At 38.5% G+C, this 16766-nt stretch overlaps 1 protein-coding gene and 1 long non-coding RNA gene across 4 annotated transcripts in view; one reads left to right on the top strand and one right to left on the bottom strand.

Annotated features, from left to right (window-relative positions):
• Positions 1-3868: 3868 nt before the first annotated feature.
• Positions 3869-11900, bottom strand: LOC309720130. Of its 2 annotated transcripts, none has more exons than XR_014280422.1 (4): positions 11693-11900; positions 10432-10587; positions 5736-5923; positions 3869-5602 (listed from the first exon to the last, which is right to left on the bottom strand). It is a non-coding gene; the product is annotated as an uncharacterized lncRNA (long non-coding RNA). The 2 variants fall into 2 exon arrangements; XR_014280423.1 differs by having other exon boundaries at positions 11697-11900.
• LOC309720126 (uncharacterized protein) overlaps positions 6934-16766 on the top strand; it is a 30935-nt gene continuing 21102 nt past the window's right edge. For both annotated transcript variants that reach the window (XM_082556715.1, XM_082556717.1), the window contains exons 1-3: positions 6934-7270; positions 7466-7553; positions 8262-8344. In XM_082556715.1, coding sequence (XP_082412841.1) covers positions 7517-7553; positions 8262-8344 — 120 coding nt within the window. In that variant the 5' untranslated portion in view covers positions 6934-7270; positions 7466-7516. The remainder of the gene's footprint in view (positions 7271-7465; positions 7554-8261; positions 8345-16766) is intronic.

The raw sequence follows: 16766 nt of genomic DNA, 5'->3' as shown, positions 1-16766 counted from the left end.
TCCAGGAAGGAATTTTATTGTGTGTCATAAACACTGAACGTTCATGTGATTGGTCAAAAAGTTGAGGCAAGACCACGGTTCAGATATCCGGATCACATTTCAACTTTCGCACCTTTTGGAAATCTCCCTGTAATAGGAGATGACTCTTCCCATTTCACCATGGGAACCATCTTTAGGTTGGTGTCAGGCCTGTACGTAGAGAGACTGAAACAGGAGGGAGAGACAGAGCTAGAAATGCTTTACAAGAGTGTGGGGAGGCTTTTTATGGCTTAGAATATTTAAAGTAATAAAACATACAAATGGTTTCTACTTTGTGGATTTTCACCATCGCGTTATGTTCCGGGACCCCCTGTAATAGCTAAAAACGTGCAAATTGAGGAAAATTGTATATGGTCTGATATAATGTAAGTGGAAAATTTTAATGATAAATGCTCAGTATGTGGTTATAACAATCATGAAATTTAAAAAGAGTATTGGTCCTGTGACACTGGAGAACTGTACAGGGTGTACCCCACCCCTCACCCCATGGCAGCTGGGATACTGCAGCCATTGTCTTACGATGAATTGCAAATTGAATTGCATGAAAATGGATGAATGGTTTAAATAAAAATCTGTTTATTTGGCTGGAAAACAAATACACCACCAGCACCACACGATTTAACCCTGTCATGCATGAATTATGGCAATCTCAATCGGGATTTATGTGATTATTGTATGTGTAAAGCGCTTTGATTATTGGAAGTGCTACTAGTTTCTCATGCATACACAATATCATAATAAATTGAAAAAATATATACAAAAAATAATACATAATAATATTTACCTTTTACTATATCACACCTGGCTCCAGTGTTTGATGTTCCTTTCACTGTATCCAGTTTTTAGTGATCTTAATCTGCAGTTGTTCATGATAATCAACACCTGCTCTTCTGGACACACCAGATGCAGGTGTGTCTCATGCTGTTGATTGGTTTAAATTACACAATCTCTTAGTCAGTTAAACCAATCAGATTTCGACACATTAAAATGACTGTTAGGTGTATACCTGCATGGAAAATACTGAGTCATATTCTAATTACATTTCTGTATTTACTCACATATCTTAGAGGGAGACTATTAATCAGAATTATTATTATCAAAACTCTTTTCCGTTTTTTGTTGTTGTTTTTTTGCAAAACAACAAACATCACCATAAATTTCCCTAAATTGATTCATTTTCACAAAGAACATGCAGAATACCCACAGTAAATGGTCTGTATTTGTATAGGGCTTTACTTGGTCCCTAAGGACCCCAAAGCGCTTTACACGTCCAATCATCCACACATTCACACACTGGTGATGGCAGCTACATTGTAGCCACAGCCACCCTGGGGCGCACTGACAGAGGCGAGGCTGCCGGGACACTGGCGCCACCGGGCCCTCTGACCACCACCAGTAGGCAACGGGTGAAGTGTCTTGCCCAAGGACACAACGACCAAGACTGTCTGAGCCGGCGCTCGAACCAGCAACCTTCCTATTATAAGACGAATTGCCAACGCTAGAGCCACGATCGCCCGAAGTCAGTAGGTACTGACTTCAATGCCTAAATAGTTCTACAGCTTTCTTTGGGACACCAACGAGTCTCTGTGACTGTGGGACAGAGGCCTAAACATATGATTTCGAACATCTGTAAAAATAAAAACAAGACTCAGTATTGCTGAAAGCTATTAACTAATACATTTATTGCAGACAGTAACAGTGTATATTTAGTAGGGATGGGTATTGATAAGATTTTCATGATTCCGATTCCATTTTCGATTCTGTTTAACGATTCGATTCTTTATCGATTCTTTTTAAAAGAGGAGAACACTAAGGTCGATTAGCTTAGAACTTTGTTTTATATCTTCTCTTTGAACAAGATAGAAATTTAGGAGTAACATGGCCTTACAAACCCAGCAGTGAGATCTTAAGAGATCCACAGCCTACGGCTCTTTAATGGGGTGTCACAGGGTCCCCAGGAAAAAAATGTAAATTTAAAATAATAAAATAGATATTCTTCTGTAGCAATAACAAAGTATAACATAAATTATTCTGTAGCAGTTACACAAGAATATCCAGAAATGTCCCTGCCTACAATTAAACACATTCACTTATCGAAAATCGGGGCATCTGCTGTGGCAAATGGGTTCAAGCCTTTGACCACAAACTTAGTCTCTGCTCGGTGACATTCGTCTATCCTGGCCTGAAAGGAGACACTACCGGTAGACTGCAGCGAGAACTGCCAGCATCTGAGCCAGACTCTGTCTGTCTCTCTCATCATGGTCACCTAAATGCACAGTAATAGCAGGTTTTGTAATAAGGCAGATCGCGCTAACATAATATGCACTGTTGTTGATTATTTACCTGCCGCATTAACGGGAGAGGACGTGCAAACGTTACCTCTGCTGCTGGGATGAGATTCACGAGTCTGGAGCGGAATTAAAAACACGACATTCATTTAAGGTCATTGCGTGTTTTGTGAGCAAATGCTTTTGCATATTCGTAGTGTTTCCTCCCTTAAATAAAGTATCTACTTTGCAAGTATTGCAAGTTGCCCTGTTGTCATCCGTTCTCGTAAAGTATGACCAAACTTTTGAGCGTTCGAGCCGCCATGTTTCCTGCCAGGTAAATGACGCTCCGCAACGTGGTGACATCATTCGGGGCGACTGGAATCGATAAGGGAATCGTTTGCAAAAATGGCAAACAATTCCAAGGAATTGAAACAGTGGGAACCGGTTCTCAACAAGAACCGGTTTTCGATACCCATCCCTAATATTTAGGTAAATAAGTTGAAACATTTACTAATTACATTAGTAACATTAAAATCCACTTTATGTCCTTAACACACCCTCTTTTGCAAATAGTTCATCCATCATGCCAACATTTGCAGTTCCATGTCACTATCTAGTGACCCAAAAAAGCAGTCTGTGTAGGCTCATAGTGATGACATAGTTGGAAGAAGATTTACTGACACAAGTGGTTAAGTTTAAGTAAAAGCATAGCAAATCTTCACTACGTATGACTCTGGATACTGTAGCTCCTCTGAAAAGAAAGTCTCTATAAAGCCATTTATGCGTTTATGCATTTATTAGGCTGGACTACTGTAATTCATTATTATCAGCATGTTTTACTTGTGGTTGGAGTATTTGAAAGTAGAATGGCAGGCAGAGCCTTCAGTTTTCAGTGCAGCCATCCAGCTTCCAGATTGGATTTAGAAGAAAAATATAACATCATAAATGTATACAAAGCTATTGCCAAGAGCACTTACACTGGTCTATTTTCTATGATTCTTCAAATCTAAAAAAAAGTGGAGGTAAACTAACATTAAAGCATCCTCTATTGGGAGCACCATCTAGTGGTCAAATATATTTTAAAAACGTCTGAGCTTAAAAGTCCGAGAGCATTAAATAGTATCCTCAAATTTAAACCATTATCGTTATGAATTTTGAAATGCTTAAATGTTTATTTCTCATTGTGGAGTTTAGTGAAATACCACCGTGATCTGATTCATGAGTCCTCCTGGAAAAAACACAGCAGCATTACTAACAGCAATTCAGACCATAGATGGTACATGACATCATAAAGCAAAACACAAAATAACAAAAGAATTTATGGAAAAAATAGTGCCTTATATTATTTTCTTTATTTAACCAGGAAGAAATTAGTCTAGACATTAGGAACGGCTGAGGAAAAAGCAGAGACAAAAGCTTCTGTAGATGGATGTAAGTTTGCCTTATAATTTTAAACTGCAGTGAACATTGTAATGTAAAAGATTTCTCTATATAGTAAATAAAATGCAACTAACACTATAGAACTAAAAATTATAAAATAAAATTCTGAAATGAATACATTCACATGGAGATGCAGATTTATTGTCACAGTACTGCTTAAAGCTACAACAGCCGTTTGCTTTTTCCTCACACTGATGGCCTGCTGCAACATACTGCAGCAGCACAAACCAGCCAGCGGCTTGTCACTGAGCATTTTCTGCAAAAAAAAAAAAATCAAGTCCATAAAATATGGAGCCCCGCAGGGGACATGGGAGAAAAAAAAATAAGATGGACTTTTGCGAGATCTCGCAAAACTTTTGCGAGATCTCGCAAAACAAACTCGGGATCTCGCAAAACTTTTGCGAGACCCCGCAAAAGTTGAATTCCAACAATGGCGGCAGCTACTTAGTTGTAATATTACTCTTTCTGGGTCACAAAATACACTTTTAAGATATTTTGAGGCGTGAATGTAGTTGTGTAAACGTCAGATACCTGCTCGGTTTACAAGACATCACATATTTGCAAAAGTGCACCGACGTTTTCGGAGATCTGACACCCACTAGCTTGAAGCTAACGGGAGGTCGAGACCTACTACAGCCGGGAGGAACACCGCTTTCCCGGCACATCGTGCCTCGACCTCCCGGTCGGCTTCAAGCTGGTAGCCTCCGAAGAATGTGGCTAAAACCTTTGCGAGATCTCACAAAAGTCCGTCTTAATTTTTTTTTTCTCCCATGTCCCCTGCGGGGCTCCGTAATAAAAGGACTGAATAGAAACAAGATAAAAACAACATCTCTGACAGTGTCATGTGGGTGAAAACATTAACTCAGACTCAGACCAGCACAGAACTCCTGGTTTACCTCATAAAGTCCATCAGTGGTCAAGTGTTGCAGATGGCAACACAAGACCAGTGTTGGTCAAGGTACTTGAAAAAAGTAATCAGTAACTAACTACTGATTACTTCCCCCAAAAAGTAATCCTGTTACTTTACTGATTACTTATTTTCAAAAGTAATTAGTTACTTAGTTACTTTTTAAAAACATGATTTACAACCTGAATAGGTGATAAAGCAATAGATTTTTCAGACCAATTCTAGTTTCTCTGCATAATCCATCATATAAAATGTAATCAAATGAAAAAGTCTCTTTTTAAAACTAGTTTTATTATTTTTAATCTTTTAACTTTATGCATCAAGCAAAAATTAAATTATATGCAACATTCTCTGACTGGAAGAAATTTGTTTAACATTTAAACCTATTTTCTGTATATTCGAGCATATAAAATAAAATAGTTTTTGCTGCTTAAATCTGTAGTACAACAGCCGTTTGCTTTTTCCTCACAATGATGAGCTGCTGCTACACCTACTGCAGCAGCACAAACCAGCCAGCCGCTTGTCAGTGGGCATTTTCTGCATGAGAAAAAACAAAATCAGGTCCATAAAAGGACTGAGTAGAAACAAGATAAAAACAACATCTCTGACAGTGTCATGTGGGTGAAATTCAAAAGTTAACTCAGTAATTGCAGGTAGGATCATCAGAAAGTAACTAAGCTGCAACAGAACCAAAGTTCCTACAATTCTTCGCTTTTCCTCGGTGCTCACTGTGGAGGCAGCACGCAGGGCTTTGAGGGTCGCAGCAAAACAGATGATGAACAGAAAGGCAGGGACTAGGATCAAAATAAGGACTCGTAGAAAATAACGCAAGACTATGGCCACAGGTACACTGACAACACAAAGGGCCCAGACCAGAATGCAGACCAGCACAGAACTCCTGGTTTGCCTCATAAAGTCCGTCAGTGGGCGGGTGATGAAAAAACACCTGCAACACAAGACAGACAGATAACTTAATTTTCACAGTAGAGAATATATTATTTCTAAAAATATGGATGATTCACAGTACAATATAGTACTCAAGCACATGCAAGTACACACACTGAAAGTTAGACAGGTACCTTTCCAGAGCAATGCACAACTTGAAGTAAAGACTGGCCTGGACACCGAAATAGTAAATAACAAAAGACATCATGTAGGTTTCATGATCATCTGGTTTTGCCACGATAATGATGATAGTGCACATCTGGATTAGATTGGAGATCAGGAGGTTTGTGTAATAGATGACAGGGACCTGATCCCGTCGCACCTGCAGGACATACAATTATTAGTCAGAATATGAAATAATAACAAGATGTGTTCAACTCCATCATAGAGCAATCTATGAGGTCAGATTAAACAGACAATGTTTTGTCATGTGCGGTATTACAATGTTGCACTTGTTATCTGATGGGATGTGTATTATATGTTAGAGAGTACCTCACTTCCAAATATTTTCACTGTGAAGTATATTAACGTTTACTCCTTTAGTGAAACATTCTGATTAAGCTATGAGACCCAGGTGTTGTGCATCTTCTACTGGATGAAAGAAAGGCTAACTTTGAAATCGTGCAGGCACTTTGTCAGCATTATTTAACTTTTACATTTTAATTCACACAACGGTTTGATGTGAACAGAGAAGTTACAGGAACACTGATTAATGTACAAACTAACAGATGTAATATTTTCATGCCATCTCTATTCATTTTAATCTGTTAACTACCCACAGGTCACCAGTGCGCCACTTAGCAGCAGGGTTTTAACTACATGCTAAACAACCATAGTTTTAGAAAGTAAAACACATCATTCAGATTCACTCTCTTACAATAATCCCCCACACTGTGCTGCAACCGTCTCCTCTTATTTTTCCCTGTTGTTTTATTCGTAATTATTCATAACTATTTTTTATCATGATTTTTTTTTTTTTTGCCTTACCATCGTTACCCCATAAAGTTTTTTTTAGCAGATTTCTATTAGAAAAGTGGCCGTTGCCATCAGTGGGGGTTAAAATTTGACAGATGTGGAAACATAGTGTAAGTTGTGGTACAGCAGGCAGTGTGTGGGCAGTGGTTGTACACTCAGTGTTGTGGATCAGCAGTTACTCCTTTGTAGTAAGTCTGGAGCAGTTTTCCAAAATGGTTTGAGTTTCCAATTCCAAGAGATAGACCCAAACAAGCAATGCAGGCAGCTTCAGTTGCCTACGTCCAGATGTTAACTGCACTAACTTCTGATGAAACACTGCCACTTAGTGGCCAGTGCTCATGGTCACAGACAGCCCTCTGCAGACCAGGGGCGGAGCGTGGGGGTGGCTTACTGGGCTTAAGCCCGGGTTGTTTTGTCAGAAGCCCGGGGTCTTTTGGAGTGTAATTTTTTCATAGTTAGATGCCTGGCTGACAACTGTATAAAACAAAAAGTACACACAATATTCGAAGCACATAATGCACACAGTGGGAATTTACGACTGTGCGTGAATCCCCCCTGATATTGGTATGATCCGAGCTCAGGCACTAAGCAACTGAGCGAGGGGGCGGGGCTGCAGCCAGGTGCTCTTGTGCCTGTGAGTGCGCTGTTGGAGTAACGGAGCCAGCCATACTAAGGAGAGCTTAAGTTTGACCAGGTACCAAAGCAAACCATTCATACCGTACAAATGACGGTGAATCACGAAAGATTGATATCAAACTGATCACTTGACCAATATTACGTTACTTGCTCTTCAAGTGAATCAACAAATGGCGAAATGAAAAGCCGAACAAATGCTTTTTTTTTTTTTTAATAGAGTCTTAGCTTACGTGTGTTTATTTCATATTTTCAGTTCTTACCCTCCCCGACTAAATCGGTTTCAGTTATGTACTGAAATATAAGAATGGACATTCGAGGCTTCTTTCAAAGAAAAAACTCAGGTAAATGTTATTTTATATATTATGCTTTGTATGTTGTTCAGTATATTTCTATGCAAAACAAGAGGGATTTCAGTACACAGCAGGATATTCACATTTGTAACCAGATATTTACATACACTTTAGGGAGAAAACATAAAACATTTTTACTGTACAACATCAATTTAGAGTAAACTTTTGTTTTAGATAAATATTGAAATATCTTTTGAATTAGTTAAATGTCAGAATAAAGAGAGACAGAGCTTCTATTTTTTTTATCACTTTCATCAAATTTAAGAGTACATATACACTAAGTTTGTTAATTAATAAGAAAACCAGATGATTCCATTCTGAGCTGAAGAAGCTTCTGATAGGTTAGTAGAGTCCATGTGAGTAAACTGGTGGCACAGCTGTGGATGCATATAAGGCAAAACACAGAGCCTGTTTCTTTGACATGGGAAAATCAAGAGATGTCAACCAAAACACCAGAAAAAGAATTGTGGAGCTCCATAAGTGTGGCTCAGTTTGAATACAATTTGGTGCCATTTGCAATTAAGAAATACAGATAGTTTCTCTCTTTACTCTTAAAGTTAACAAATATGTTTTTATATTTATCAATCTAAAAAAATAAACATTTAGTCTGATTTGATGTTACAATTAAAAAAGTGTTTGTGTTTTTATCTGAAGAGTTTGTAAATATCTGGTTTCAACTGTATATTTGATGATTGTCAGCACAAAGAGGGAGAGAGAGGAACAGAGAGGGAGGGAGAGAGAGGGAGATGGAGAATGAGGACAGAACAGATGAACAAGAGCAGGTGAGACACACATGTTAGTCAAATGGTTGTTTACCAAAAGTATCACCGTATCATAGGTACTCATGTATCTCGTACCTAGTGTTTCTTTTTAGGTTTGTTATTTTTCAAATTCTATATTTATTAAGTTATGCAGGCTTGTTTGCACAACAAGGCTAAATAATTATATAAACTTTTCTCAATCTAAATAGTGGACTTTGGTAGAATTAAAAAATAAGTGTAGTGCAGGTCTATGATGATTTTTAGTGCTATCATCTAGTTCTGATTCTGGTTCTGTCTTGGTTAAATCCTAAGTAGTCCTGATTTTGAACTGTTGTAGTCCTGTTTTAATTCCGGATCAGTTCTGGGTCTGGTTGAATTGGGGTTTAGTCCTCGTGTCTTGATGCAGCCCTGACCTTGTTCTGCCTTGCTGCTTAATTAAAAAACTAGTTTAAGGTGTCCTGTATATGTGATATCTTTTTTTCCCTATATGAAGTCATTCTTTTTTGAACAAAACTCAAAACAGAGCCAATTAATCTTTCAGTCATTTCTACACCCCCCCCCCCCCCTCCCCCAAAAAAAGAAAAAAGAAAAAAAAATCCACATGCATACTACCCTTCAGGGCTAAGCCCCGGGTGTTTCAAATGTCTGGCTCCGCCTCTGCTGCAGACTGCACCCAATGAAGTCCAAATGAGGGAGCAGTGACTCATTAAGTCCTCCAGCTCCTTTCAGACTTCAATCCAACAAAGCAAAAATGAGTAGAGAAAAATTATCATTCAAATTCTTAAATCCACATTGGGTGAGTAATGATTAATCCTCTTACTGAGATTATTCAATGTGAACTCTAAAATCCCTTCAGATGTTACATACACTCATACACAGGAAGCTTTATTTATATAGCACCAAATCTCAAGACTCTCAATTTGCCTCAGTGACCCTAAAATAATGAAGGAACAACCCTGAAACATCTCCCATCACTCCCACCCACCCCCATCTCTCTCATAATCATGCTTTGTGACACACACACACACACACACACACACACACACACACACACACACACACACACACACACAGCACCTAACCAGTCACCATGAATATCACAGTCTTGCCTGCACCAACATAGTAATTCACTGCAAACCTGCACATTAACCTGGACTTACTGTTCAGTATAAACTCTAACAAACATGAAATTACGATCATTACACTTAACCACACCCTAGGGGTCAATTTTCTCTTTTTTATAATGATTCATTTTTCACTTCTTTGTCACTTGACCCCAAATGACCTACTTTTTAAGGTCACAGCTGCATGTAAGTGTGAAAGCTTTTCTGGGTATACTGTAACGTGTAAACTATAACAGATGCAGCTGATTATATTATGTCAGGACTCATAAAGGAATAACCCTTAGAAGCCTAAGCACAGCCCCATCCAGTGTGACAGGTACCCATTCAGGATAATCGGTGTTCACGTTTCCCAATAAACCACAGAAGTAATTTTAAAGATCTCGATAGGATTCAATGGTGTGCTGGACCCATCCAGTCTATATGTCCGATACTGCCCATGTTAGTGTCGCAGTGAAATGTTCAATTATCCCTAACTAGTATAGCACAGTCGGGGTAAAAACAAGGTTTATATTCCTCTGATCAGGTCTTGCAGGTCTTACAGCTGAACAACAGTGCACAACATATTACACCATTTTAATTTTTATTTAACAAAAACTAATAGTGCTATAATGCTAGTTCAATGTTTAAGTACTGAATAAGCATCTATACCGGCATCTGTGCACGTGACCGCAAGAAGGAAAAGGACGTTCAGTGCACAGGTGGACAGTATAGAGACATTTTGGTCTCCTGGCATCAGCTAAAAGGATCAGGCTTTGGACCATGAAAAAAATAGCTTGCTGGACAATATTTTGTATTAAACTGTCTATCACAGTTTTTTAAATTACACATTAAGATTGCTGGAATCAGTTCAAAATTATTTCCATCCATTTTTTCTCCTAACGGAAACATATTTCTTATTTTAATTATATTTGTTTTGAAAACTCTTCTTTTTGTTCCTATACTGACAGACATAAAATGCACAATATTTAGTGATTATCTACATACCACACAACACAAACAGCAGATGACCAGTATGGTCAAAGGAAGGCAGACACCAATATTGATCCACATCATCACATGGATGGGCCCCATCTCTATCTGCCATTCAGGGATGGAGCTCTGGTAAAAGATGCACTGTTCACCTTTTCTTCAAAGAAAGACCTGTCGGTGGAAAAGGGAGATTCCATGTAGTTACAGTGATGAAAAAATTCAATAAAAAGTACATGTAGAAAACTGGTAACAAATAATATAGACGGCTGTGTTATTATATTGTATTCATCAGGTTCATACACATATTTACTGCTACTTTGAAGCAAATATGTGAAAATAAATCAGTGTTCTGTCAAGTAATATGATCTTAAACAAGTGCAGTTAGTGCAGTACCAGTACAGATATTTACATTCACAACATTCATAGATAAGCACACTTCAAACACAAAAGAACATGTGACTAATTGCAAGTGTTGCCTTCACTTGCCTCGAGACCGCCCACACATGAAATATAATGCAGATAATGCTGGTGAAAACTGAAGGAGGAAGTTGTGGTAGTCAACTTTAAAAATACACAGCAAAATCTCCAGTGTTAAATTAACATTGGAGAGTGTCTATATGGGTCCACACCTCTGAGTGTTAAATACAACACTGTTGAGTGTTAAATTAACACTTTTGACAGTGTTATATGTTTAAAAGTAACTTAGTCAGTTTTGAAGATTAACAATGGCTAACACTGAGCAGTGCTGATTTTCTAACACTGGAATATTTCTAACATTTTGATTTATTTTCCAGTGTTAGAAAATCAGCACTGCTCAGCGTTAGCCATTGTTAATCTTCAAAACTGACTAAGTTACTTTTAAACATATAACACTGTCAAAAGTGTTAATTTAACACTCAACAGTGTTGTATTTAACACTCAGAGGTGTGGACCCATATAGACACTCTCCAGTGTTAATTTAACACTGGAGATTTTGCTGTGTACCAACCCCCATTCACTGGAATTCACAGTCAGCATGTATTAAACTAGTGAAAACGAAATATTTGATTTTCTCTGATCAAGTTTTTATCAAGTAATCTGAGTATAATCAAGTACAGCCAATAACAGTTACCAGTACACACATTTCTGTTCTCTGCATTTATACAAAAGCACCCTGCAAGCACAAAAGAAAAGAGCATAGTAGTCTATCTCATAATACTTTATTACTAAATGCCAGTTTTCTTGTGACTATGCTGTTCTTCAGAAGCAGTGTGATAAGTGTAAACATTGCCCTTACTTGCCTCAGGAATGTTCCAACGGTCTCAGTCATCAAACTCTGAAACATGATATCTGTCCCCGTCTGTCTTGAACAGAGACGTCGTCGTTGCCAACTTTAAACACTCCATACTCCACTCAGAGTCAAATACAAACAAGAGTAGTGATTTTTAGAGTAGAGCCAGTTTTATATTTCCATGCTTCTAGTTGCCTTCACATTGTCTTGAACGGGGAAGTTGCAAATCGTGAAACCCCGCCCACCACCCGCATGCAGTCACACTTGCAGGGTAATTTTTAAGATTTACAGTGAAAAGACAGTTTTTTATTTTTAGTTTGCACCCCAATTCACTTGAGTTTAAAAACTAATAATTTCAATTTGCCCTTCTAGTAAATGAACCCCTGCAGTCACTCTTAACAGGATCTCTCTCTCTATGCATGTAAGAAAACAGAGTTATTAATGCAGCAATGGCTTTTGTTTGGGGAGTTTTTTAGAACACACAAATGCCTGACTCACAACTAAATCCTTAAAATGCATTGCAAATATTACATCAGCAAATACCAAGAATAACCTAATACTAAATAATAGAAAACTAATAGATTACCACACAAAGAACTAAAAAAAAAAGACCGTCCATGATGGTTCCTCGTCTCCCTCCTCTTTCTTGGGTTTCTGCTGCCTGAGGTATTCACTGAGCACGCTGTCAGTTGGGGCCATCTTTCTGATGTATTCATGGATGTTCGTTGTCTCATCCTGGACTGTGGTGCTGACACTCACCAGTCCCCGGCCTCCTTCCTTCCGCTTAGCGTCCAGCCTCATGGTGCTGGCCTTGAGGTGAAACCCTCCATGCATGGTAAGGAGCTTTCTTGTCTTTATGTCAGTGGCTTCTATCTCGTCCTTTGGCCAGCCTATTACCCCAGCAGGGTACCTGATCACAGGCAGGGCGTAGGTGTTGATGGCCCGGATCTTGTTCTTACCGTTCAGCTGACTCCTCCGGACTTGCCTGACCCTCTGCAGGTACTTGGTGGTTGCAGCTTTCCTAGCAGCCTCTTCATGGTTCCCATTTGCCTGTGGGATCCCCAGGTACTTGTAACTGTGCTCTGTGTCTGTAATGTTGCCTTCTGGTAGTTCAGTCCCCTCAGTTCTGACTACCTTCCCTCTCTTTGTTACATTTCTCCAGTCCGAACGACATTACAATATCATTGCTGTGTATCCTGGTAGTGTGGATCAGTGAATCAATGTCTCGTTCACTCTTGGCATACAGCTTGATGTCATCCATGTACAGGAGGTGGCTGACAACTGCTCCATTTCATAGTCGGTATCCGTAGCCAGTCTTGTCAATGATCTCACTGAGGGGGTTCAGGCCTATGCAGAACAGCAGTGGGGACAGAGCATCTCCTTGGTAGATCCCACACTTGATGGTAACTTGTGCTATGGGCTTGAGTTTGGTGCTGCATTAGCGTCATCTAGCAGACGTTAGAGGGTACTTCACGTAGTCTATATAGTCCATATATATATATAGAGGTTCATTTTAACCTATTATAACTCAAACTACAGTATTTTCTTGAAACCAACCAAGTATATTTCGGGCCAAATAGATGCCAAAGAACAACTACAAAACTGGATTCCATTTGTTTGTTTGTTTGTTTTAAACTTAAAGATACTTTTACATGTATAATAACAACAATTGCAGCAATAATAATAATAATAAACAGAAGAAGAAAGACATCAGGTGCAGAAATCTGCCAAATCAAATCTTGGAACCTCTCCAGCTAAACCAAAATATGTTCTTCTAAGTACGTTATTTTTATTGATGAAACATTTGTACTGAAACTTAATTTTATTTAAGTAATAGAGACACATTCTGACCCATGGCGCCATCTAGAGGAAAAAAAAAAACATTTTTACAGTCTTATATGGAATATTTGGCACTGAGAGATTTAAACTCTCCAGTGCAAAACCACGATAAATGTGAATGTACAAATGTTTAAAAATGTAAATCCTCTACAAGAGTCAAATGGTGCCACTTTGTTCTAACCTGGAGAATGATTCTCAACATCCTGGAAAGAGCAGCACAACAGCATTAATAACAGAACAAAATCCAACCAAAAATCAGTTTAATTCATAAAATGTAAACAGACAAATACATAACATCTTAAGAGAAAACAAGAATAAACGTTATTGGATACATTTCCATTACTTTTTGTAAGATATTACAGAACTATAGGTACCATTGTTTAATCTCTGTTAAGTCAGAAACATCTGGAAAAAATATGAAGAGAAATGATTCTGGAAGAAATTTTGCCCTTTAATTTCAAGCCGCAAAGAATATTGCACTGTAGAGACTCAAGTTCTCACTGGGAAAAGAACCGATCAACCAGTTTCTCTGCATTTCTGACACTATTTGGCTGCAATTTTTCACTCCCCCTTTGTCTCTGACTATTCACTCACCACGTCAGTCTGTCCTATAATCATTCACACTGACCACCTCCTGCTTCATCTGCTGCAGTGTTGTCTCTATTACAGCAGCACAGAAGTGCCAGCAGTCTGTCAATGGGTCCTTTCCACATGAAAACAAACAGAATCAAGTCCACAAATGGACTGAGCAAAAAGGAGATTACAAACATAACATGGATCTGTGTGGGGTCAATCAAGCTTGAGTTTATTAAATTATGAATGATGATTGTGGGAAGCATGAAAAAGTAGTTAAGCAGCAAAACAACCAACATTCCAATGATTCTTCGTTTTTCCTCAGTGGGCACTGAAGGGGCAGCAGGCAGAGCTTTGATGGTCCCAGCTAAAGAGAAGATGAAGAGAGGAGTGGGGAGGAGGGCATAAATAATGAACCGTACAAATTCTTGCAACACTACACCCAGAGGGACACTGACAATACAAAAGACCCAGACCAGAACACAGACCAGCACAGAAGCCTTAGTTTGTCTGAGCCAGTCTAACCACGGACAGGCGATGAAACAATACCTGCAACGCAAAACAGACAGAGACGCTCATGATCACAGTACAGAATAATAGATCACTGATTATAAAGATGCTTCACTGTACAACATAATGTTTAAACACATGCAAGTACACACACACTAAAAGACAGATAGGTACCTTTCCAGAGCAATGCAACACTTGAAGTAAAGACTGGCCATCACACCACAGTAGAGAATGGTCTCAAAAACCTGGTTATGAGGTTCTTTCATGAATGCCATTGTTATGCAGAGCTGGAGTAGATTGGAGACGAGGAGGTTTGTGTAATAGATGAAAGGGGCCTGACACCGTTGCACCTGCAGGAAATATTCAATGAATTCACATTAATGCAGTAGCATGTCTACTTTCAAAATGAATCTACTTATATACCAGGTTTTCTGGAGACTGTAGTGTGGACAGCGAAGTCTGTTCTCAGTAATTAGAAATATCAGTGACATAAGAGACAGGAAACAGGAACAGTGGGTGTAACACTGAGTCAGCCTGCTTTCTTGTCTTACTAAAGAAAACCTTCCTTCCTCTACGATGAGCGACAAATTAAAAAAATAAATAAAGTGAACCTGTACCTCTACAGCCAATGAGTGGCTATGCTAGCTGTGTTGTGCTGTAGAGGGATAGAATGCTGTTATGCGAGTGATCAAACAGTTTTATTAACATGAAAGCTTCACAGAGTATATTCTGCACTGAAGACTGCCTCGCTTCCTCTGCAGTATTGCTAAAATTAAAAACATCTGCCTCAATGACAGTGTTGGGCAAGTTACTTTGAAAAAGTAATTAATTATAGTTACTAGTTACTTCTTCAAAAAGTAGAGTTAGTAACTAAGTTACAATATTCTAAAAGTAATTAATTACTTGAAAAGTAACTATTGCGTTACTTTAAAAAAAGGTTTATGTTTTCATTTTGACACACTGTATTAACACAATTGATCTAAAATCAGACAAAAAACATAAAATCAGAGTAGAAAAAGTTGTTTTTTTACTGTAACAACCACAAACATGTTTAATGATCATATTTCATAACTTTAAATACAAATAAAAATGGTCAATTTTAAAATCATATGCACAAGTTTTGCAAACAACAAATTTATTTGCATCCATTTACCTTTTACCTTGATTTTTTTAAATAACCATTTCAAACTATTTACAGAACAATCAGCTGTTTGCATTCAATAAGATGCCACAAATTATTTGTGCCACTCCAAAAACATTATTTCTGTCCACTATAAAGGAGAACATCGCAGCCTGATACCTGCAGGTCTGACAGCAGCAGGTGTATCACTGCTGTTTCTACCTGGAGACAGCAGTCACCTCATTGTTCTGACACACAACACAAAACTATCCACAACACCACACACTAACTACACAAGACAACACATTAACTACACACTCCAAACACGCTAAACGTCACAAATCTCTCACATCTCAAAACTGTCTCTCTCTCTTTTTCTGCTGTCTTTCTCTCTCTCTCTCTCTCTCTCTCTCTCTCTCCTAAAACTTCCCCTATTTTGTTCTTTGCTCATAAGCAGAGAGTACTCGCTGCGCTGTCTTTAGACAGGAAACGTGACGAAACTATTGAGGAAAAAACGCAACGTATATATTGTTTATGACTCTGGTTTTACTGGCCTATCAACACAATTTAAAAACTGGTATACATCACCTTGTTGCTTTGTCTTTAAGTGGTCAGGTTACAGTTAGGCTACAGCTGGATCAGGTGACCCTGCACTATACTTTATTTTAGTTGCTAGGTTCCACCTTCAAAGGGACTTCCCATAATGCACTGAGCATTGTCATTTCACATCTTTTCACTCCTCGTAGTGATGGGATTTCCGGCTCTTTTTAGAGAACCGGCTCTTTCAGTTCAGCTCACTACAAAGAGCCGGCTCTTTCAGTTCAGCTCACTACAAAGAGCCGGCTCTTTCGGCTCCGAACCGGCTCTTCAGGTTGTTTTGTTGCTTTCATTAATTTATTATTAACAATAATATAAAATTATGCACAAAAGGAATTACTAATGTAAAAAAAAAGTGGTTTTATTTCTATATGTTTATATATAAATATATGCAGTGGCCCCTAGAGACAAAACACATTTCTAGCATGAACTGAACTTCCA

The sequence above is a fragment of the Aulonocara stuartgranti genome (genome assembly GCF_965226115.1).
Source record: "Aulonocara stuartgranti genome assembly, chromosome: 13".
Lineage (NCBI taxonomy): Eukaryota > Metazoa > Chordata > Actinopteri > Cichliformes > Cichlidae > Aulonocara > Aulonocara stuartgranti.
Note: the sequence above shows the minus strand (reverse complement) of the source record. Positions and strands in the feature narration are given on the sequence as shown.